This window comes from Grammomys surdaster, unplaced genomic scaffold (genome assembly GCF_004785775.1).
Source record: "Grammomys surdaster isolate TR1022 unplaced genomic scaffold, NIH_TR_1.0 125985, whole genome shotgun sequence".
NCBI classification, from domain to species: domain Eukaryota; kingdom Metazoa; phylum Chordata; class Mammalia; order Rodentia; family Muridae; genus Grammomys; species Grammomys surdaster.
In genome coordinates this window covers 2,736,075-2,761,624 of record NW_021620801.1, presented here as the reverse complement: position 1 = coordinate 2,761,624, position 25,550 = coordinate 2,736,075, and the positions used below count along the sequence as shown (strand labels likewise).

General features: G+C 43.1%; 1 protein-coding gene across 4 annotated transcripts in view; it reads right to left on the bottom strand.

Annotated features, from left to right (window-relative positions):
• Lrch1 (leucine rich repeats and calponin homology domain containing 1) overlaps positions 1-25,550 on the bottom strand; it is a 187,025-nt gene that overhangs the window by 96,140 nt on the left and 65,335 nt on the right. For all 4 annotated transcript variants that reach the window (XM_028754235.1, XM_028754234.1, XM_028754237.1 and 1 more), the window contains exon 2: positions 7,045-7,189. In XM_028754235.1, the coding sequence (XP_028610068.1) occupies positions 7,045-7,189 (145 nt within the window). The remainder of the gene's footprint in view (positions 1-7,044; positions 7,190-25,550) is intronic.

The window sequence follows — 25,550 nt, the reverse complement described above, 5'->3', positions numbered from 1 at the left end:
TCTGGGGACTGGCTTGGTCATGCATACTGTTAATCCCAGCATTCAGGAGGCAGAGGTAGACATATCTCTGTGAGTTTGAAGTTTGAAGCAAGCCTGGTCTGAAGTTCTAAGACAGCCCTGGCTACAGAGTGAGACCCTGTCTCAAAAACAAACTTTAAAAAAAAAAAGGCATAAGGAAAAGAATGGAAAAATTTACAGTTTGAAAAATACAAGGAGGAACCATAGCAAGCTTCAAATACAAAGGTGTCTTCTTGTTTCCACACTTGGGCTGTCCCTGAAAAACTCCCTCACAATCACTTTCAGGTTCTTGAAATGGTTCTACAGTGCATGGAATGCAGGGGAGTTGGCACTCAGCAAGATAACAAGGTCAAAGCGCTCAGTCATCTACGAAATGCCAAAGCGGTAGACCCACTCGTTTCTGTCACTCAGTGACTTAGGGAAAAAGCTCCCTTCTGCCTCACACCTACCACAAAGGCTGCCGGGGGCTCACTTAGTGTTGTCAGGACTAAATGGTGCTGGTGGAGATGAGGACAATGATTGTTCCACAGGCCTCAAATTTTCTTTATATGTATGTATATTTGTGTGTGTGTATATACATATATATGTATATAAAATATGTGTATATACATATATAATATATGCATATACATAAATATATACATGTATGTGTACATGTATATATGTATGTTTTTTCTCCAATCTCTTCTCTCATACACAGCACTATTTTTATAAGACAGTATATTAACTGCAGGACTTTAACAGGAAATGTAATGAGTTGATTATTGATAGAATGGCAATGTTTCACAGGACTTTTACTGGTCTAGTTAGAAAAATAAATACAATTTAGAGCTTGCTCATTTGGGACCTCAAAAAAAAAAAATAGAGAATTACCATATGTGAAGAAAAATGTCTGCAGCGAATTCCGAATAAGGATTCACCTCATTTCCAGAAAGCTACTCTAGGGCACAAAGATCTTCACATCCCTATTAAGATCAGAAACAGAACAGGAAACGAAGCCAGGGAACCCAGACTTCATTCTGCTGAGGGCATAATGTCGCTTTTGTGTTGCGGCCTTTTTTTCTCCCAAAACAAACAGTGAGCTAAAACATCTGTGATCAGGTGTGTATAATGGAAAAACCCTCCTCGGAAGTCTTGCCAAGTATGGTCTACACTAAAAGGAATGGAATTTGATAAGAAATATCCCATTATTAATTTACTTGTATTTGGTAGCCTGCCAGCACAAAACATAGAGGCATAGATTTACGCACACTTTACACACAACAATTTATAAACACACCCAGAAGTTTAGGGTCCACGGCCTATATGTTCAACCATATGAACAAATGCCTGGGAACCTTAGAAAACCCAAGACTATGTAGACAGTTTGCTATGTCGCCTGGATGTCCCAAAGGCCTCTTCTACTTCTACCGTTCCATGGAAATTGTTTTAAGATTTTAAAATGAATATTACTGAATTCTAATCTGGTTCACTGTGTTTTGGTATCTCTGTGTATCTGAGATTTCGTAAGATACAACATAATCATCATATTTGCACATACATGTGTACATGTATGCACATGCATGTATACACACATGTAAACAAGCACACACACACACACAAATACTCAAGCAAACACACACATACACACAAATATTCAAGCAAACACATACATACACATACACACACACAAATGCAATCATTTTCCTTTTGAATACAGCTTCATAAAAAGGAGGAGATTTAAATTTGTACTAATTGAAACAAAATTCCAAGTTCAGAAAAACAGTATCAATTTTCCAATTTTCTAGAGAGAAGATACACTGTTTTGCCACCAATGGCTTCTTTAGAAATGACAGCATGAGGCAAGAAAACAATGAAAATTAATTTTTTGCTTCACAACAACAACAACAACAAAATGAAACAACTGTGCTTTCTAAAGCTGCCCCGCTGGCCCAGGGTCCCTCAAATGAGAGAGCAATTGTCCAAAGGATTAAAGATTCTTTCTGAGAATGAGCCTCAGAAGAATGTGGGGATACGGGTTGTATGACCATCAGGAAGTTGGCTCCTTCTGCACATTGTTTAACAGCCAAAAGGGATACCAGGCAGCAGAGATGGCAGCCAAAATACATTCCTTTTCCAGTGTGATAACATCTTGTGGAGCAGACAACCCTCTATACCGGCAACAGCTCCAAACCGACTCCAGCTAAGCTGAGGGGACACGGGGTTTCTAAGGAGCAATCCAGGTCCAGCTGGGCGTGTTTCCTCTGAGAATAGGAAACCCACTCTCCCTCATCCTGGAAGCAGTCTGATTAAATGCTGTGAAGAAGTTCACACCTCTGTTCTCTGAAATGAGTCTGCTACACCAAAGTCTGCATTCTAAGATTCACAGCACTGACTGCTGCCAAGTCCTTTGAGATATTCTAGTTTCTTATGGTACTCTAACACCTTTCCAACCGTTTAAAATAGATTCTAGACTTGCCCGTGTGGTGTCGGTTCTAAGTGTTTGTTGCTATACAGTAACAGGCTTGCTGAATCAGTTTTATTGTTCTTGGCCATGTTTCTTGGACAAAGACATTTTCTAACAGGAAGACACAGGGGGGCGCATACACTAAACTAACATAACCTTTGGTTGTGAACAGCAAAAAGCAAAGATGAAAAGACTCCATGCTTCAGACACGGGCTACATAGACAGCAATAGATCAGTATTTTCCACAAATGTTATATTTCCATCGTGTAAGAAAATGCGGGAAAACAGTTTCATGTTTCTGACTGCAGTTCGTGGTAAAGATGTTCTCATGTGTGAATTAACCCTGCTGCTTGAGAGGACGCAAGGGTCCTTGGCACAAAGCAGCCATTTGAAAACTGCAGGTCACACGAAGAAGAGACTATACCAGCCAAGAACCTGGCTAAGCAGCTGCAACACGTCTTTGCTCTTCCTCCTCTTCCTCTTCCTCCTCCTCCTCCTCCACCACCACTACCACCACCACCATCATCATCATCACCACTACCACCATCACCATGACCATAACTGTCCTCAAATATTTCTGGCTGTTTACACTGCTATAATAAATATACAGTGTTTCTCGGGGGATGAAACCAACTTCGAACATTTCCCATAAATTCAAAATATCTTTATATGGGATCCTTTCTATTTTAGAATGTACAAAATTAGCAATTCCTGCTTATAATTTATTAAAACAAGGAGAAATTTTCAAAAGTGCAAGAATGGGGCTGGCACTGTGGGTCTGTGATAAAAGACAAACATTCCGAGTACAGTGCCCTGAAGTTGATCCCCACCATCCCAGAAACAAAACAAAACGAAACATAAAACGAAACAACGTGAGTGCTTAATGTTAAGTACAGAACAAGATCTGGGAAGATGGTTTATCAGTACTACTTTATCTAAAAGGCCTTTCTTTCTAATTAATAGGAGAGGTGGGAGGCAGGGAAAGGGATGGGGGGTGGGGGTGGAGAAGGAGAACCAAGCACCAAGCACCAAGCACCACAGAAAACAAAATGTTTTAGTTGTTTATAAAAGGAGACACTTTCAGGGCAGGCGGAAGACTCAACCTGAGCACCTAAATTCAATCCCGAAAACACATATGTCAAAAGGAGAAAATGGACTCCCAAGCTGTTCTACACATACAGCCAAATAAATGAATATTTAAATACAATAACTCCGTATTTGTTAAAGCTGTCGCCCAAATATGACCCCTAAGCCCCTCCTGTTACTAGCTTACAGCCGGCTGGAGTCAGGGCTAGTCTGAGTCAGGAAGTTGTCACACAGAAGACACAGTGTTGTGATGTTACTCAAGTGCATTGTCTAGACAAGGTTACAGATGTGCAAGTAAACAAATAAACTAACTGTTTCACCACCTACTGTTTCAAAAACAAACAAACAAATCTCAGGCAAGAGCAGTGATTCATTCTACCAAAATCATTCCCAAGCCTAGAAATATAACTAAAGTTCAAGAGACAGGCAGTACTAGCAAGTACAGTTCCTAAGTCTATTAGTCAAGTGGGACTTAAGGACTCTCACTGAATAACAATGTAACACTCAAAACCTCCCTCATCATCTTTTCATATTTACATAGTCATACACAGGGCATCAAAAGTGTCACTTGTTTTTGTCACCCTAATACAAAGTAGAGAGTCACCTAGGAAGAGTAACCTTCACCTGAGGAATTGCCAACATGAGACTGGCTTGTGGGCAAGTCCCTTGGGGCATTTTCCTGGTTGATGACAGATAAGGAAGGGCCCAGCCCACTGTGGGTGGTGCTACCCCTAGGCAGGTGGTCCTGGGTTGTGTAAGAAAGCAGGCTGAGCAAGTCAGGGGAAGCAAGCCAATAAGCAGCACCCTTCCATGGTCTCTGCATCAGGTCTTGCCTTAAGCTTCAGACCTGACACACCTCAGTGATGAACTGTAAGCTATAAGCCAAATAAACCCTTCCCTCCCTGACTTGCCCTTGGTCGGAATGGTTTATCACAGAAAACCAGGAAGTTAGTATGTTGGGTTCTCAAAATGGTTCATGGGGTAAAGGCACCTGCAACTAAGCCTGGGGACCTGAGTTCGATCCCCAGGACCCACAACGATAAATGAAAGAACTGACTGCTGAAAGCTGTCCTCTGGCCTGCACACACATGCCATGGTACACAATACTTCCCACACACAAAAGAAATTTAAAATATAATGCAACAGAAGAGGAGGAAGAGGAGGAAGAAGCAAAAGCAGCAGCAGCAATAGCAGTAGTAGCAGTAATGCCTGGCCTTTTAAAAAACTTAGAGGCTAGCCATCCGTGCTTTATACTCCCCCATATAAAGCTTCTGGGTGGTAAGAGACAGACTCTTTCTTATCTGTTTTTCCTTATAGCACGTTTGTTCCTTCAAAGATCACATGTTTGGTGCAAGAAAGTAAGTCTCAGCCATGTTAATATTCACAGTAGGAAATGTGGAAAAAGAGAAACAGACCAAATTTAAAAACTACAAATACAGTTGGAGACAAGACACCACATGGTGAGATGAAGCCACAAGTACAATTAGCAGCCTCTGCACTTCCTTCTCCACACCTCACGCAGAAACTCACCACAGAACACCCACTGCGTTAGTCCATGCCCATCTCCAACAGTTTTTCTCAGTCTTTTTTTTTAAGTTTTTAACTTTTAAAAAATAGATGTATGGGTGATTTATTTGCATGCATTTCTTTATACTCTTTGTATCCTTGGTACCAGAAAAGGGCATCGGATCCCCAGAACTGGAGTTACAGACAGTTGTGAGCCCCTTCATGAGTGACAGGAATTGAACTTTGGTCCTCTGGAAAAGCAACTGGAAAAGTGATCTTAACTGCAGGGCCATCTCTCCAGTCCCTCGCCTGTCTTAAAGAATTCTGAAGTGCAGACTTGATTATAAACTTTCTACTTATCTGAGGACAGCAATAATTCACTCTCAACAGAGTGCAATCTAGAACTCCTCACAACACTCAACATTGCTATGTTTAAAAAAAACAGTTAAGATCATTTAACATTTAAGATTTAGACCATCAAGGTTTTTAGGATTTTATAGTCAACTAAGCCCTAAAGTTCTTGGTGCACATGGACTTAACATGAAGTTATGCTACATTGATTCACTTATTATTATTATCATTATCATTATCATTAGCTAACTATTGGGATAAAAATGTTATAGCAGGTCAGAAATAGGTAAGTAAACAGGAGAGTTGCACCGGCTTTGGCAACAATCGCCGTTCCTGAATAAATCTCTTGAGAAGTTGGGGAACCTGAATCTATAGACACTGCTGTGTGGGTTTCCAGTCAAGTCCTGGGGAGCAAGCTTTCTGCTATAGCTAAAGCTGGACAGACAAACCAGAAACCTGTGGAACTGAAAACCAGCTCAATGAACCTGCAGACTACCCTGAGAGTATCCTGCATTTTATTTTTAAAAAGAATAATAATGATAAATTAAAGCTAATGACAACTGGGCCTAGGAATGGTTTTACCTTGAGGGGAAAATGTAGACTCCTAGAAATGTGTTGGAAGCCCTCTTTGTTGTTTTGGCTACAAAGAAAGCAGAAGGCCTTTCAAACAAAAGCGAAACCAAAAGAACAAGAAGCCCACTGGCAACATTATCCCTTATAAAGAGCAGCTGTGTCTGGCCTACTGGGAATTCTGAGCTTTAAAATTGGGTGTGTTTGCTATACTGCACAAGTCTGCTGACTATGTCCTACCCCTTACACACCAAGATGCTGGCTGCATGAGAAAGGACTCGGGCTGGAATCTGGGAGCTTGTTTCCATTCAGATACAAGGAATAGAACAACTTCACTCTCTCTCCTGAAGTAGCCAGAACAGTCAGCTGCAAAACCTGAACCCAAGGATTAAAACAATCAGTTTTCTTGAAAGTCTAGAACTAGTCTGCAACATTAGCGTGTTACACTCGGCTATCCGGTCTAGTCTCTGGCTTAATTCGATGTGAATTAAGAAGGCAAACTCTGTCTTGCCTAGGGAGCTCAGTGTTCTCCACGCTTCCTTTTCTTTTTTTCCCCCACTTTCACCCTGGCTGTCTTGGAACTCACTCTGTAGACCAGACTGATCCTAAACTCAGAGATCCAGCTGCCCCTGCCTCCTAAGTGCTGGTGTCAAAGGTGTGTGTCACTTTCTTAAAGGGATCAAACTCACAAAGAATGGCTTTCTCCCCTTCCCCTTGAAATGCCTTGACTATCATTCTTGTTCACTTTCTTCTCCCCTCTTCCTTCAAAGGCTACATGAATTCTCGAAGACAACATACTAGCATCCTTACACACGCCATCAGACAGGACACAGTGATGCTACTTAAGTCCTTCTCTTTCAGAACCCTGCCCTCCTGACACCTGGGGAAGCCCAGCACCAGAGTGACACTAAAGACCCTGTAAATCTAGGACAAAAGTCATTCTTAATGATCTCTATGATTTACTTGCAAGTGTGATCAAGAATTGCAAAGATGGCAGACAGGAACACAGGATGGTTTTGTGTTGGTCACTGAATGAAAGTGATCACAAGTTTCCACATTAAACCTACCTCAAGTTTAGGTGGGTCAACATCTGCAAGTTAACGATGGCCTCGGGAATGACTCTGATACAGTTGTGATACAGATTAAGGATTTCCAGTGACACGAATTGGCATAGCTCCATTGGCACTTCCACCAGTCTGTTTTTAGATAGATCTATGGAAGAAAGGAAAGAACACTGTCAGCACATCGCCAGCATCCCCGCAGCATCCCTGCAGCATCTCGCAGCATCCCCGCAGCATCCCCAGTGCTGTCAGCACATCGCCAGCATCCCCGATACCTTGTTCCTGCTTTCAATGCTATGATCTAAACTTCATCAACATCAATGTCTTTCTACCTCGTTTATAATTTCTATTTATTGGACAGATTCAGAAACACACACATACGGGACACAAAGATGCTGGTGAGACTTGGGGTCCCTGATTTGTGAATCTGGCTACATAAGAGGAACTTTTCACCTATTCTGAAAATTATCTTAGGCAAGAATATAACTCTTTTCACATATATAAATACCATAACTGCCCACTCGGTTTTGCATTCATTATATACACTTACTTTCCGATTAGAGTCTGCTTCTAATAGATACAAAATACGTCTTTTATATCTTCTACAAATATATAACCAGCATTAAAAAAAAGTTTTATTCACCAGAAAACTTACAATGTACAAGACCAAGAGGAACCAACTGTATCTGTTAACAGCCAGTGTGTGTTTGGCGAACAATTACCAGTAAAAGTGGACTCCACAGCCAAGTGTACAAACAGAGGCCTGTGGAGTGATTCGAACACAGAACATTCCCAAACCAAAATGAGGCGATATCCTTAAGGAATAAATATGGGACCAGTAGACAGGATGCCAAATACAGGAAGGAAAATACAAATACAGACACCACAACTGTGAGAAGTAAAGGTCAGACAGTTACCTGGAGGATAAACTGGGAACTTTATGCTCACGAACTTAAAACTTCCCAGACAGCTTGGAGGAAGATTTGACCCATGAGCACAAAATTATGACAAAACAAGTAACGATCTCCCTCCACCCTGAAACCCATGAGAAGGAATGAGGGACAGCAGCCATTCCATTCACTAACCAAAAGACTCTTCCTATATAAAGATAAGGAGATGCATTTGTCAGTAGGACTGGTGTGGGGGATGTGGCTTGAGGAGACCCAGCCATGTGTGAAGTCCTGGGTTCAGTCTGCAGCCCCACCACCAAAAACAGGGAGACAGCACACACAGAAGGGCAAGCCAAGGGCTCCTGAGCATAAAGCAACCCAACATTGTTTCAATTAAAGTAACACAAACTGTAACTGCATGAATGGCCTTTGTTTACCTTTTACACTAGTGAGTATCAAACAGTCTGATACAGACACTGCTACGATGACAACATGGTCAGTAAAAGGCTTTTAAGTGGTGACATTTTAGCAGAATCCATCATAATAGAAATGAGGGCAAGGAGAAACTGAGGCAGAGATCAAACAACACGAGGTTTCAGCTATTTAAAATGAGTAAAGCTGAGAAGGGTTTTACAGCTTGGAGTTCCAGTTCCTATTAGGAATGATGTATAGCTAGTCAGATGGATCAGCGGGTAAAGGCACTCCCCACCAGGCCTCATAGCCTGAGTGCAATGCCTGGAACCCTCAGAGTTGATGGAGAGAACCGATGCCTGTACGTGTGCCTCTGTCCTACACACACATGCCACTCCTACACACACATGCCATTCCTACACACACATGCCATGGCACTTGCCTCCTAAGCAATAAACACTAAAAATAAAAGTAAAATAAATTTGTTTAAAAAAAAAAAAGAGGGGCTGGAGAGAGAGCTCAGAGGCTAAGAGCACTTGTTGCTCTTGCAGGGGACCTGGGTTCAGTTCCCAGCACCCACAAGGAGTTCCCAACCATCTGTAACTCCAGTTTCAAGGGATCTGGCACCCTCTTCTGGCCACCACAGGCACCAGGCTCACACTTAGTTCACATACACATATGAAAACAAAAACAATAGACATAAAATAAAAATAATTCTTTAACAAAAGACTATTGGGACCAGCAAGCTGGCAAGATGTCTACTAAAATGGCTTAGTAAACAAAGTCTGACAGCCGAGCTCACTCTACGGGACTCATGTAGTAGAAGGAGAGAATGGACTCCTGCAAGCTCTCCTCTGACCAACAAGCTTGAGTCACAGCATAAGGGCACATGCTTGCATACCTACACACAACACATTGTTTTTAAGAAGAAGAGGGCTCAGTAAGACATCTCAGCAAGAAAAGAGACCCTTAGTGAAGGCCTGGCAACCTAGGATCCACCTCCCAAACCCAGGTAAGGGTAGAAGGTGAGAACCAACTCCACAAAGTTGGTCTTTCGACTTTCACATGCATGCTGTGAGCTGTGCATAACCACTCCCTCATGCGCACGCGTGCACACACACACACACACACACACACACACACACACAAGAATAATGATGAATGCATTAGTAACGGTGCTGCAGGAATGGCCACAGCTTTGACTCGTCCCTTGACTAGCTCCTAACTTACTGAACCCATTCAAGCTATTCTGTCTTACGCATGCTTAGTCACTTCTCAGCTTCATGCCTCCAAGTCTGGGGCAAATCTCCTCTTTCTTCTCTCCTGAGTTCAGCTACCTGCTGGTTTACATCTCCTCAGCAATACTGGACAAGTCTCCCACGTATCTCACTGTTTCCCAGAATCCTCTCTCTCCCTGCCAGTGCCCCACCTCCTATTTCCTGCCTCAGCTCATTAGCTGTCAGCTTTTTTTATTGACAGGTGGTGCTTATAAGACATCGTCTCTACATGGATGGGCAGCTTCTGGGCTCCTCAGATAACTTGCTGACCTCCTGCCTTCTTCCTGGTTTGGAATTCCACCTTTGTTATACATTTTCTTTCACTGTGTGTGTGGCTTTGGCCCAGTTCCATCTTGGTCATTTGTTCTCTTGACTTCCCCTCATGTTCACTAGCCTGCTTTCCGATGTTCTCCCTTTTAAAAGAATATTGTACACTGGAGATGTGCTAAAAGATTTTATGTACTTCCTATCTCCACACATACAAACGTCAACTATGTGAGACAATACATAACCTAATTTGCCTGACTGTAGTTATTTTCATTACATATTAAATGCATACATAGAACAGATTAGATACCTGACATGTGTACATATATGTACACTTTAACCCAATCTTTTTACAGCCACAAATATGGGTAGTATATTTACACCCACAAATATACATGATATATTTTTCAGCAGAGTCTGAAATCATACAAGTTAGAAAGTAATTTAAAATTCAGTGGAGGGCTGATGAAATATTCATACTCCATTAATAAATATCATAAATAATGCTAATATTAAATTAAACCAATAAACATGACTGTAACAACAATTGCATTCCCTGTGAATCCTGGAATACCCATTAGCATGGATGCAAGGACTCTCTGTGGCTGACAGGGAACAATCTCTAAGATAAACTGACCATGCTGGTAAATGGCCATGTATAAAACAAGGTGTGCAGCATTTGTGGTTTTACACAGTTACTTAGTTGTAAGCTATTCTGGAGAATTAAGAAACTGGTGAATGCTGCACTTTCTAGACAATGGCTCTCTGGCCAGATGGACAGGACTGGCTTCTCACTGTAGACCCCTCTGTTCCTGCGAAGACTTGAATGCATTCATACACACACACACACACACACACACACACATGAGCACACTCGCGAGCATGCACATACAGATATGTATGTGTGTATGTATCCAGATGAACAATATATGTGGCTATATATGATATATCATACATACACTATTAAAACACTCAACTCTGTATAAAAGCATCTTCCGGAACATTCTCACTCTCACCACACAATGAATTTGCTTTGGACAAAGACTGGAGCAACTGTCAAGTCCCAGGCAGTAAATGTGGGGAGGAGGGGTGTGAAGTAAATTTCCTTTCCTGAAATTTTAGGATCATCATAGAAAGAACAATTCTCTGCAGAAGACATGCAGATTTTCCTGTGCCACAAAGCAGGAAATCTGCCCAGAAAACAAGCTGTTTCCAGACACGCTCAGCTCAGAAAAATCCCATGAAGTTCACAGAGAGAAAACTTTGCCGTGTAGTCTGGTCTCCGGTGTTTACAGTGCAGACTGTTTGCTGTCCTCACCTCTTATCTCCTCCATGGTCACCAGGTGTGGAGGAAAAGTCAGCGGCTTCCTCCCATTACTGCTTCTGAGAGGACCCACCTACCTTCCACAAAGCCTCTACAGAGATGGGGCTAGTCCTACCTGCTGAAGGGAAAAGCCCTAATTTTTGCTCATTTTAAATTGGGTCTAGTATCTTCCTGTTCAGCTCTTTTGTGTTTCTTTGTTTGCTTATTTGCTTGGTTTGGGGTTTTTGTTGTTGTTTTTCCTTTTGGAGGCAGGATCTTCCTATGCAGGCTCAGGGTGGCCTAGAACTCACAAGCCACCTGCCTCAGCTGCCAGCGTTACCACTCAACCACAGGCCTGCCTTACCATGCCCATCTGAAACTGTTATAGCTGTGTTGGTTTTGAGACAGAGTTTCATGTAGCCCAGATTAACCTTGAACTCTCTATATAGTATAGAGGTGGTCTTGAACTTCTGAAACCCCTGCTAGGTCCAAGGTAGGTACTGGTATATCTGGCTTCTAGGTCTGTGCAGTGCTGGAGAATGACCCTCAGGCCTCAAACCCTGGGCCTCGTGAACACTAAACAAATGTGCTACCAACTGAGCTTTCTTAAACCTATGTTTTTAATTTACTATTCTTTATATATCTTTTCAATGATCCTTTCTTTAAAGGAGTTAGGCTATATACATCATAAATAAAATTCTAAGCCAGTGGTGTTTCAACCTTCTAAGGCTGTGATACAGTCCCTCATGTTGTAGTGACCCCCCAACCATAAAATTCTTTTAGTTGCTACTTCATAACTGTAACTTTGCTACTGTTATAAATCACAATGTAAATATCTGTGTTTTTCCATGGTCTTAGGTGGCTCTTATGAAAGAGGTGTTCAACCTCCAAAGGGGTCCCGACCCACAGGTTGAGAAACACCGTAAGCTGTTGCTCGTGGGTATCCATCATGAGCGGGTCTTCTCTGCGCCCAAATAAGTAGATCTTCCTATTCACCAAGCTACTGGCAAGCCCTGTGCCATAAGCTCCTGTATTTCTGGATTTGTGTCAGTTTCTACATTAGAGGGTCAGAAATCTACACACAGCCTAAGACTCTCCCAACGCCTACACAAAACAGCTGCCTCAGTCAGCAGTGTGGAAATTAAAACAAAACCAACAGTCTGTTTGGGTTAATTAACTTCATGCTGAATTATTTACACATTCGTCCAACATTTCCTAAGTATATGCTTTCTACAGAAATAAAAAGCCACACACATTCAAGAAGCTTAACCATTTAAAAGAAAACTGAGGCACCATCACAGTAAACCATGGGGATATTCCAAACTATGCTTCTAATATAGCCTAAATCAGAGGCTGGAAAGAGGGCTCAATGTTAGGAGCCTGTACTGGTCTTCTAGAGGTCCTGAATTTAGTTCACAGAACCCATATTGGGGATGACAATCGACAGTAACTCCTGCTCCAGGGGACATGCATTGCTCACACCCACACACAGACATACATATAATTTAAAAATTTGATCGTACGCACATATATACATACATACATATAATACATAAGTTTGAAATAAGGCTGAATACTGGATGTAAGGACAGATACAGCTGGTGAAATGTGTCCACCACAAGGCAGACATTCATGCAAACTATAAGTGCCTCCAACATATGGGTAAGAACAGGCTAAGATCGCTTGCCCAAACCACAGCGGTAACTCCACAGCTTGAATGTGCTCCCCCAGGAGACCACCCTTCTTCATGAAATGATGCCAACAAGACCAGGACAACAAATCAATCTTCCAGTTTGATTCATCCAAACTACAACCAAAATACAGTCAACATGGTCTCTGCACAAGGCCATAGGAAAACCGAGTCATGTCTCTAGCACAAACAGAAAAGCACTGAGCTTGGTAAGTTTTCAAACGTATGGCTGCTTTTTCTATATGCCTCTTAGCGTTGTTTAATTCTCAATTTTGTTAGTGGAAGACAGAAAGAAGAGTGAAAAAAATGGGTATACCTCCTCCTCTGAACTTCACCTAAACTTAAGAGCAAATGAACAGATGCCTGGAAATGAAGGTAAGTCTGCACTGAGGTGTTTGGACTTAGAGTATCAGGTTACAAAATCAAATTTGGTCACAGTATTTCCTGTTACCTGAAAATCAAGAACTAAATCAAGGAAGAGAGGGAAGAGGGCAGGAGAGTGGGGAGAAAACTGGAGAACCAGGCTTGGATGCAGTGTCCCAGCACTCAGAAGGCCAGCTGTGGGCTGCACTGTCTACTTTCTGTCCCAAAAAATCAGAAAGAAGAGGAGGGTCAAAGAGAGGAGAAAGAATGGAGGGGAGAAGAGAAAAGGGAGAGGAAGGAGGGAGGTCAGAGAGAGAGAAAGGAGAGTGGAAGAGGTAGAAAGGGGAGAAGAGGAGAAGGGAAGGGGGGAGAAGTCCAGGGAAAGGAGACTGGGAGAGGAGAGAGACTGGGGGAGGGGAAGGGAAGGAAGAGAAATACAGAAGAGAGGAGGGGAGAAGACGTGAATTTAGAACTTAGTTATAATCAAAGGCACAGGACAGTGAGCACTCCTAACTTAGACTCCTAACAGAAGGCATCAGAGCCCAAGCAGACACCCCAAAGTCTGAGCAATGAAGGTTCTCTACATAAAAAAAAAAGGAAAGGAAGAAAGGAAAGGAAAGGAAAGGAAAGGAAAGGAAAGGAAAGGAAAGGAAAGGAAAGGAAAGGAAAGGAAAGGAAAAGAGAAAGTTCTAGACACCAAGCACAGGCTAAGAATGCAATTCACATGTTAATCTCCAATGATAGCCAAAAGCAGGCTGTGTACACTGGTGAAAGACCCAGTAAGTCCTGAGCCATGCAGAGATAAACAGGCTTTACAAGGGACCGTGGACTTGGATGGATGATTTGTGTTTGTTTTGGTTATTTACAGTTCTGGTGCTTCTATAAACAAAGAATGGGTATCAGTGAATCCATTTAAGGCTCTTTCCTTAAGTAAAAAGCTCCCTAGAACCTCTCAGTCTGTTGGCATGTTAGGGTCACTTTAGAAGCCTGGGGATCACGGCTGGAGCCACGGAGATTCTTGTGGTATCCATGTGATGCTCCAACAGTCTACATGGATGGGGGAGGGGGCAATGAGCAGCCCTTCCCCGTCCCACCGTTGAGAATAAAACCACTATTACAGCAAGCTTTAATTAAATACTGGCCAGGATGACAGACTCCGGCCAGGTCTATTCTAGGGTTCCCACAAAATGGTCAAGAGTCACATTTTACAAAGGCTTATAAGGCAAACCCATAAGACTATATGTATTTCTCACCACATCCAATCAGGGGCAAGCATATATTGTGACATATGTCCTGCCTCCGTACCTCCCGCCTACATTACATCTAGTGAAGTTGGGTCAAGCTTCTTTGGGGAGCAAAAGCTTGTTATCATATATAACTAGCCTCCAGCATTTCAGTATCTGTCCTAGGGCAAGGGGCTTACAGATTAGAGGCATTTTTGTTTTATGTATCTCTTAGTTAGGCACAATACTTAAAACATAACTTTGGGAGAGTGTGCCCTATTCCCAGAAATAGGGGCTACTCCCGAGAGGATGTTGGTTTGGACACACAGAGAGAGCCCCGTAGCAGGATCCTAAGGTGGGGTTGAAAATACTGTCCAAGTTGGAGTCAGCCCTCGCTGGGCCTGAGCCTTAGGATCTGAGCCTTATTCCCATTGTCTTCTCAGCAAGTTTGCAATACAAGCAGGGCAACAAAAATCTAACCAGGAATGAAGTTTTACATATTTTAAATGAACCATAGACATGAAAAATTAGTTTTTCTCCTTCCTTTGTTTGCATGTGTGCTCCATATCAGGTGCCTGTTTCAAGCGCTCTCCACCTACTTATTTTTTTGGAAAGACTCCCCTCCACCCCTGCTCTCTATTATGGGTTTACTTGGAGCTGGCCAGAAAATCCCAGGGAGCCTCTTATTTTTAAAGTAGGTGCTGGGGATTGAACTCAGGTCCTCAAGCTTGCACAGCAAGCCCTTCTCTGAATGACCCACCTCCCCCTCTTCTTTTCCTCTTTACACAAGAACCAGACAAGACAGATACCTCTGTAATTCCTAGTTCAGACTAGTAAAAAGCAGAACTAATTCCCAGCTGTGTGAATAGTCACGAAAGCTTCCTGAGAGCCCTTCCTGGCTCAATCTCAGAAGCCTGGAGTCCCAGGAAGATTGACTGTCTGAGTAAATCTTGTAAAAAGACAAAATATTAACAACTGGCTCATTTCTGGGGCCTGGTCAGCAGACAGTCCACAGCCTTGTAAAGGCTACAGAACTTCTGGCCAGGTCTTTAACTTGTTTATCAAATGAAGGGGTGTGTCCTGGTGTCTTTGTTCTCCACCCAGCCCAAGCAGGCAACTGTCCTAGCCATCCCACCCTGGGGTCTTGCTCTTCAGTGAAGAGTCAAGTACATCCCAACACAAACACACTTGGGCAGCAAACCAGCACCCCTAAGACACACGTCTGCCCACATCCGCTACTTAATTGAAGTATTCACACGAAAGCCAACCAGCCAGAAATAAAACAATAAGTATCACGCTGCCAAAACAAGCTTTGCAAATCCCTAAAATAAAGTGGCCAAATGAATAAAAATAAGCAGGGCAGGGTAGAAAAACAGTACGTGGAATCCAGTGTACAGTCAGCAAGATTGACTGGAGGGAGGCTGTTTTTGTATAAAAAACGGAAAGTGGTAGTTCACGAGGAACGGATTGAATCCCCCATGTGCCAGCAATAACATCCGAAGTTTGCAGTCACTAGCATACTCAATGTACAAGCTCTGAAAAGCCAGGACAGCTGGGGACCTTGTGGGCCACATCCTGTTGGTCAGAAGAAAAGACCCACTCGTGGAAACCAATATCATGACCGGTTTCAGGAAAACCAAGTAAGACCATAAACATACTATCACGTAAATTAACTTCAGAAGCCAGCAACTCCTAGCTAATCCAAGAGGGTTGCAGCCCCAGACTCCCAGGAGATGCCTAAAGAGCCCAGATAATACTGAGCCCATCTATCCTGTCTGTTCTTCTATATACGTGCCCATGATAAAGTTGAATTTACAAACTAGGCAAAGCAAGAGCATACCAATAAGGGGTGAGAGGGAGTAGAACAGCTTCAATAACAGACTGTGGTAAAAGTTGTGTGGCTGTGGCCTCTTGAGAGGGAAGGTAAATGTGATCTTAGGATCACAGCTGACCATGAGTGACTGAGACAAGATAGGTAGGAACTACTGTGTCAGTACCAGCCATGAGGTCCTGGGTGAGAGGTGTGCCTATCACAGGGAAGTCAAGCCCTGGCTCACTGGTGCATAAGACCTTGTACCTCCTAATGCTCTGGAGACCTGATTCCTATTGTGGCTCCTCCTGAGAACATGGTGGCCTAGGGTTACCACCCTTCTTCAATGTCTCCTCTACCTCTCTATCTGAACTGAGCTTCCTCTCTGTCCCACAAAGACCCCACCTGGGAACCTCACTTCCTATTGCTCTCCATAAACATAGGAGCCCAGCCCCATGACTCAACACTCACCCACAGGAGGGGCATTAAAATAAGGGAACAAGGCTCCAGGCAATGGGAGAGAGCCCATGGCTGACTCAATCCTGACTCTGAAGATTCTACCACCAGAGTCTTCGAGGACCAAACAGGCAGAAATAACAAGCAAATTCCTAAAATACTGGAGAGAGTCCAGCTCTCAGGCATAAGAGATCTACCAAGAAGTAGGTCTCACTGATCAGCTTCCCAAGACTTTATCTATCCCAAGGATCTTCTGTTCCATGATTTCTTTTTCCCTTAGCACACAGATATCTATTTAGCTGTGTATTTAGTTAGTGGATAATTTAAAGACTCACAGCTAGAGCTCGGTGAACTTTGCTGAGTGAATGGAATGTCAAACACGGTTGGAGAGCAGGTTCTTGGGTCACACAGCGTAACTTCAAGCCCTTGTCTCTACCACTCAGCTATGAAGACTTGGAGTGATAATCTGCCTATGCATCTGTTTCTTCACAGGTCACATGAAGACAAGAATAGTAGTTGCTCCAGAGTTCTTAAAAGGATTAGACAGGGCCATACAGAGTAAGCCCTCAGAGTGGTGCCCTCAGGGAGCAAGGCACTCTAGGAAGGATAGAGACAAACATGTTGCCCTGTCTTACTCCTTTAGATAGCAAGAAATAAGGTCTGAGCTACAATGTTTTATTTGAAGAGAGAGTTTGAGACAATGTCTTTTTATTTAGTCTAGGCTGGCTTTGAACTTATGGATGCCCCCCTGCCTTAGCTTTCAAAGTGCTAGGATCACAGGTATGTGCTGTGGTGACTGGCCAAACTAATTATGCTTCTGAATAATGAGTGAGAAAAATCTCAAAATCAGTTTGATGGCTTCTCTGTTCACTAAATTGCACAACAGTTTGCTCTCCTGCCATCCATTGCTCTGCCTACCTATCCCTCCACTCCTCATGCTGCTAGCCATGTACCAGACTGGCTTACACCAGACCCTGCTGGGGAGTGAAATGATTCAAAGGAAGCAGCTTACAACAGCCCGGGCTCAACTGATGACAGTTGACCCTGGTAGGTCATGGCTCCCACTGTAACAATCTCAGTATGGAAAGAAGGCATACACAGCTCCGTGGGGGAACTCATGAGAGACGTGTGGGTGCACACAGGAGCACAGACTGCTATAGCAAAGGGCTTTCTCCAGATACAGAGAAGCCTGGTGTTGCCTGGTAGGTACAATACAACTTGGGGCAGCTGCTCAGTGTGTGAGGAGAGGAGGAGACCGGGATTCTTGGAATGCAAGGAGGAGTGTGGAGGCCCTGGAAGTTCCCGTTCTGTGGTCTTTCTCTGGTATCACATGTAAGGAATGTCTCACTGATGGAGCGGAGCAGCTGACATCAGAGAAGCAGGTCCGCCACACAACTGTTAGAGACTAACTCCTCGTGATTAAGGATTCGAGCAAGTGCTCCATGGTGAGCCATTCTGAAATGCAAAGACCACGATGCTCGGAGATGCTGAGGACTCTGAAGTCTTGTGCTTTGCCGGCACTGTAGACTTGTAATCAAGGACGAAGCATTGTACGCTGTGAGAGTACTGACAGAAAGACAGGGTAATATGCTGGGGAAACCACAAAAAAGCTCCTTAAAAGAAAATGATGAGACCAAAATTATTCTCCCAAAGTCTTTACTTTGGTTGGAGATCTCAGAAATCAAATAGAGCATTAAATTCCTATTAAGTATCAGTCCTCTAGGACCCACGGTTAATTGGACCCTTTCATTATACGCAAAATGGTAAATACAAAAATAACAACAAATGAAGCAATAAATACACTGGGCATAGCAGTGTGAGTCTAAACTCCCAGCTACTCCAGACGCTGAAAAAGGAGAATTTCTGGAGCCCAGAAGTATGAGGACACGCTGGACAACACTTTTCTTCACGGTGATAAAGACAAAAAGACAAACAAGACCACTGAGAAATTCAGTCCCTCCCAAACCTGAGGCCACATTCACACAAGGCTACTGCAGCATGTAAAACTTCCACAACTATTTCTAATCTGATTTCTCCATCTACAAAAACAAATGGCTTCTAGAGGCAAATCAGTATGATCATTTTCGTTTTTCTTTTTTTGAAAAAAAAAAAAAAAAAAAAGTAGTGTGAATGATGCCAGTGATAAAAGCACATACATCAGGCCTTTCACCAATCAAAGATAAAATTATTCTCTGTCTAAGAGACCACTGAATTTGGAACAGAAGGTGTTAGTGCCATTTTAAAGGATTCCAAGACAGAGAAATGAACCTCTCCTTTGATGTGGAATGAATTTCAGGCTAACTAGTGACTCAAGAAACTCAAGTAATGGCTCGTGTCAAACACGAGAAACAGTGAAGTTAGCAATATCGTTTTGAAGTAGAAATCCCAGGGGATTCAGAATTGATACCAGATGGTATCAATCACATCAGTAAAATGAACTTCAAATAAGAAAAACTTCAAGAAGTAACCACTGCATCCACTTCAATATGCTCCTTAAAATGCTGAAGGAAAAAAATCATTGCCACAAAACCCCTCACAGATATTACCAGTGATGCTCCCACGCAGATAGAAAAGAAAATTTAAAGCTACTACAACATACTTAAGTGTAATATTCTTTAGGAAAGAAAAACTTAATGTTTGAAAATCTACAGCAATTCATTTGTGCATATAAAAGTCAAAAATTGTACCATTAATGACATATTATAAAAATGTTCAGCACTAGCCAGACTGTGGTGGCACACACCTTTAATCCCAGCACTCAGGAAGCAGAGGCAAATGGAGCTCTAAACTCAAGGCCATGTTGGTCTACAGATTGAGTTCCAAGACCTGTCTTGTCAAGGGAAAAAAGGTTCAGCACCATAAAAATTAAAAATTTAAATTTCATATATATGTTCTTAGAAAACATCATCTTAGGAAAATTTTTTAGATAGCATACAAAATAATCAATTTCATTAGGACATTTTCATATATATACTTTTTGTTTGGTGCAATTTAAAAATCATCTTGGTAATCATTTGGATGAAATAAGGCTTTGAAATTCCAAATTAAGTTTAAGAAAGAGGGAGGTGGGCAATTAAGCACACTTGTCTGTTTTGTAGAAACTGAAAAGTTACTTGATAAATATTGACAATGTGCTTACCACATCCCAGAAATAGTTCTACACAGAAGGCAAGTACAGATGACGCAATCCAAATCCCAGCCTTCCAGAACTGACTTTCTAGGGAGGCCAGATGACCTAACCTAGCAGGTAGAACCAAGGACAGAGAGCCACTGGTAAAACTGGAAGAAGGAAGGTGACAAACAAAGGGAGAGCTGGGATTTTCAAACCTGCTGACCAGGGAGGAGCTCACACTATCAAGAGCTGCAAAGAGTAACAGACATGTCCCAGAAGACCTAGCCGCTAGATGCCTCCCTCTAGTGAACAGTCAGTGAGTGCCTAGGGGTCAGGGTGGCAGACTGAAGGGTCGCCAGGGAAAACAGTGTGGTCCTGGATGGGAGAACCCAGATAAGACAGTAAGAACATGACACTGACGAGGTGTCCAGTGACCTCAGGGTTTCCAACAACTGCAAATATCCAGCACCCACTAGTCCTTGGAGTGTTTAACCAGGATCTGACTCATTTTTCAAAGGACTCTCATTAGAAGTGTATCCAGTCTGAAGGAACCAGAGCCAGAGCAGCTGAGGGCTGCTGCCACAGGCAAAGGAAGGAGTGCAGTTAAACTGAAGTACTGGATGGACACGGTGGGTATGACAAAGGAAGTGACGGATGTAGCATACAGTGGTCAGGCTCAGCTCATGCTTTCTGTTGTGCTTTGAGTGTGAAATACCTCCCATAGGCTCATGTGTTTGAACACCTGGACCCCAGGCTGGGGCCACTGGTTGGGAAGGCTGTGGGACTTTCAGGGGATGGGCCTTTGCTGGAGGGAGTGGGTCACTAAGGACAGATGTTGAGGTTTTATAGCCTAATTCCACTTCCTGAGGGCAGATGCAATATGACCAGCTGCCTCCTGTTCTTTACACTACACCTTCCCAGTCATGGGGGACTGCGGCTCTTCTAACTGTAAGCCAAAATAAGCCCTTCCTTCCTTCCTTAAGTTGCTTCTTGTTACATATTGTCATAGCAACAAGAAAAGTGAGAGGCATAGCTGGCAGGATTTACTGACATAGCTCTGAGAGAAAAAGAGTAGCCATCTGTGACTCCTGCAGGAAAGAAGGGAGTGACCACCCTCAGGCGCAGAAACCTGGGCAGACACCTGGTGAAGGTCAAGGTCATTTGAGAGTTGTTAGTGGAGATGTCTACTACATACACAGGTAAAGACATGAAGCAGGGAAGCATGTGAGGTGAGAACTTGGGAGACATACTTGGAGGGCTGTCGAGACATAAGTGACACAATTCAGATCTCTCTAGAGAAACCACCAAGGAACTCAGTGAAGTATGAGAAGAGAGTGAAGCACTGGGCCCTGAGTCACTAAACACACATGGGCAGGGCAGTGAAGAAGATAAAGAAACAGTCTGTGGAGAAGGGGAAACCTCATCGAATGGGTCAAGTGTTTAACTGGAGAAGTTCTCATTTTGCAAGCTGAAGAGTTCTGGACACTGCCTATACAACAATGTGATATACTTCACATTCCTGGACTTTGCAAACATTTATACTAAAAATTTATTTATTTGTTTCTTTGAGAACCGTCTATATAGGTCTGGCTGTCCGAGATCTACCTACCTCTGCCTCTTGATTACATCACCACGCCCGACTATACCGTGCTATTCCATCACAACTAAAAACTTTTAAGAGAGAAGTTACAGTGGCTTTAGGTAAACCAAAATAAAGGGGAGCAAAAGAGGCTTTGTATAGGGAGGAACTATGTCAGCATGTTTTTGTGCTGACAGGAATAGTCTTAGGGAAGGGAAACACACTTTAGAAGAGAAAGAACACAGCTGATAGGGTTGTTCTAAAGCAGGTAGTTGGGGTGTGTCCTTCCCTGGACTACTGATGATCCTCCTACAGCAGAAAGGCTAGCTATCAGACATAGACACAGATGCAGATACCTGAGCTGTGGTGAGGACAGAGAGGTGTTCCTTCTGAGGGCCTGCTGACCCAGTTAGCTGGGATTGGGGGGCGGGGGGGGATAGAGAGGATCCCAAAGCTTGAAAGGGAGTAGCCAAGTAAGAAGCAGTCAACAGAGAGTGTTTGGGTAGAGATCACAGTAGTAAAAGACAGTATGGGTTACCACGTGAGTTTACGGATTAAAAGTGAAACAAACTATGCTGAAGGCCCAGGCCCCTGAATGAAACATGTATAATTCACAGCAGTCTTTCAGTCATGTTCAACCTCAGGACTTTTGCTCATCAACAAGCTTAACCTGGGAGCTGGGAGTGCAGCACAGTCATGTGATACTTGCCTTTACTGAGCATGTGCAAAGTCTTGGGTCTAATCCCCATGATGGGGGATGAGGAGGGATACAGGCAAAAACACCTCCCTCTGGAGATCACGGAGTGCTGAGGAGAAACTTGTAAGTGCCTCCCCACCCGAGCAAAAACCACTAGAACATTCTCCCAGTCACTTACTGAAATGTCATTTATGAGACACATATGCCATATTAGCCTACACAGACATGAGTGAGACTTCATTTCTATAACCTATAGTAACACTGAGACTGATGGAGGAGGCAGACGTCAAACCAAAGAGAAGGCACAGAAAATAGAGGGACATTTCTAAACATGGTAAAAATGCCACTTGGTTGACAAAGGCTAAGGAAGGTTTTCACGAAGCATGGACCTGTGGATGAGTCTCTGGACAAGTACCTGGGAGCTAAACAGGGCAAGCAGGGTACTCATTCTTGGATCACAGGCACAGCCAGGATGCAGAATGTAAGGATGGGTAGCTCTCTGAAAAAGCATTATTAGCTTCCCTGAGACCTAAGATACTCAGCAGGGACCCACAGAGGAACATCTACATACATTCATGAGGGGAATCGGGAAGGAAGACTGTGGAAAAAGATGAAATGGAAAGAAACAACCAGCAAGAGAGACATTTGTGAAGCAGTGCTAACAGAGCTTAGCCAACAGTCTACTCTTGTAGGAGGAGCTAAGGTGGGAGGAGTTAGGAGAGGAAGAGGAAAAAGGAAGAGGAGGAGCTAGAGAGGGCAGAGATGTAGGAGGATGGAAAGCCGTGCAGGTATGGAGAACAGTGCGGGTAATTACTTTTTTTAGGTTAGCTAATTGGGAAACAACTCTCTGTATGGGTATATTGTTATTAAGCTTTACCAAACATATAAAGCCTTTGATTAATCTTTAAGCATTAGAGTCTCATTTTTTTCTACCGGGCCCCCGTGGATGGCAAGATGGTCTGGGCAATGCCCAGCCTTGTGGAGACAGCATGGAAGATTGGCAGAGCCATCTCCCACACTGACGTCTTGTGGGTGGCAGGACTGGTGTTTCTGGTGGGCCATTTCTAGCTACAGCACACACGTGCCCTCTGGCCACAGAACATGGAGACTGAGCTAGGCAGAGCCACTGCAGCTTAAATAGTCGGCTTGACCAGTGGCTGTTCTTAAATAATTAACACAACATACTCTGCAGTGTATCTCGGGGCTTCCAGCCTATGCAGGACAGTGCCCACAAGTGGACCACTTGCTAAAAGGAATACAGAAAAAAAAAAGAAAGAAAAATTAGGGAGCGACCATGGGAGAGAAGTCACAGTGCTGCTTGTTTCTACTAAATTGATTTAAGATCATCATTGGGCAGCCAAGTAGAGGGTCATTCTCCACTTGACTTGGGATTTAAGGTCCAGCCACAGGAAGTGTATTGGCAAAACGTGAGGTAGGAAGACATCAGTCTATGAATAAGGAGTGCAATGTCACCTCAAGACATGTGACAAAGGAGGAGTCTACCAGCAGCCTCTACACCAATGTGGGACTGCATAAGGGTATCTTGGTTCTTGGCTGGGCATGGACCTGGAACCCCGAGACTCCAAGGGAGAAACAGCAGGTGTTCGGCCATGTCCCCAGAACCAAGGGTCCTGACATGCAGTCTAGTCTCCGAGGACCTACACTATTCAGTCATGTAGACCATTACAGCCCCTTCCAAAGTGCACAGGTAAAGGGTGTGACTACAAGCCTCAGGCCCTAGAGAAATTCACATACTAATGAAGGCCAGAGGGCGGAGCCAATTAAGCATTCTTCCCAGACCCTCTCCCTTTCTCCCTCCCTATTTAACTCAGGTCTGCCCTGAGTTTCAGGGGGTTACATCCAGATCTATCTACCATCCACCATGAAAATAAACCCTTTTGGAACCAAGGACTTTCTCGTGTCATTGGGGCCTGCTGTCCCCAAAGCCTCAGGCCTCTGGAACCTTAAACTTTCTTGTGTATGTGGGACCCACTGGCATGGAAAGCCTCCGGGACACCACTGCAGCTTTTTCCCACACACCATGAGACCCACGTCTTTCTCTGTCACAACCTCTCAAAGCAAGAGAAACTGTGAGATTGTGGAATTCATACCTTCTGACCCCAGGCCCAGTGTGATCCCTACCTCAGTATGTTCTGCACATGTATTCTTTAATGCAACAATAACAATAGTCTTACCCCGATACCCTGAATCTCATCTCTAATCCAGCACATGTAGCTGAGTAATGAAATTTAATTAGACATTCTTCACTTTTAGAAAACAAGTATGATCCATGCTTTAGAAGTAAGAGTTTGTTCAATTAAACTTAGGGTTACTACCAATTCCCCAAAACAACAACACTATCATAGGCCAAAACACCAGGCCAATCTAAAAGCTAGGCTCCTTCCATGAGATTTTTCCCTTAGGCAATTTTTTTTTAAAGCCCCAAACTATGAAACAAAGAGTAAACTGTCTAAAAAAGTGCCTGATTTTCCCATTTTTAAAGTTCACATTTAGCTAAGACAGCGTGGCTAAGAAAGGCATGTTTGTGGTGGGGACTGAATATAGCATTGTAAGAACATGAATTTTAAAGCCAGCCAGAGTTGATTCAAACAATTCCTATCTCCTTTTTGCAAATGAACATGGATATCTCTTGCTGAAGCAGATGCTCACTGTAAAGTACAAACTAACTCACGCTATTTTTCCCCCTAGAAGTGCAGCTTGGCTTCTTGGGACAGTTCACAGTGCTATAATTAACACACATAAAATTTCCAAAAAATTTAAATATAAGCAAAGTGCTTACTGTTCACGCATGGTTTATCTTTTTTCTCATTTTGAGCACATCTATTTCTTCATCTTGAGTTCATTCTAAGTAACAAATAACTCACAACATCTTAAAAAAGGAAATTTCTTTTAAGGCTCTGAAAAGGGCAAAATATATTCAGAAGGCCTCCCCCTTTCAAGTCTCCTGCATTGTTTTATATATGGATATTAAGGTCTTATCTTTTTATTATTAATTAATAACAATCTAAATCTGTTTTCTTTTTTTTTTTTTTTTTTTTTTTTTGGTTTTTCGAGACAGGGTTTCTCTGTGTAGCCCTGGCTGTCCTGGAACTCACTCTGTAGACCAGGCTGGCCTCGAACTCAGAAATCCACCTGCCTCTGCCTCCCAAGTGCTGGGATTAAAGGCGTGCGCCACCACCGCCCGGCCTAAATCTGTTTTCTAAAAAAACAAAAACAAAAAAAAACAAAAATAAAAAATCCTCCTGAAGTCCAAATCTAGCCCTGTGTTAAAGTCACACAAAAATGGTCCAAACTTATCTGAGCTTTGCAATAAGAATTCTGTCTTCACAACAAAGAAATGAAAAGTAGTTATTTCCCGTGTGTGTATGTGTGTGTGTGTGTGTGTGTGTGTGTGTGTGTGTGTGTGTGTGTGT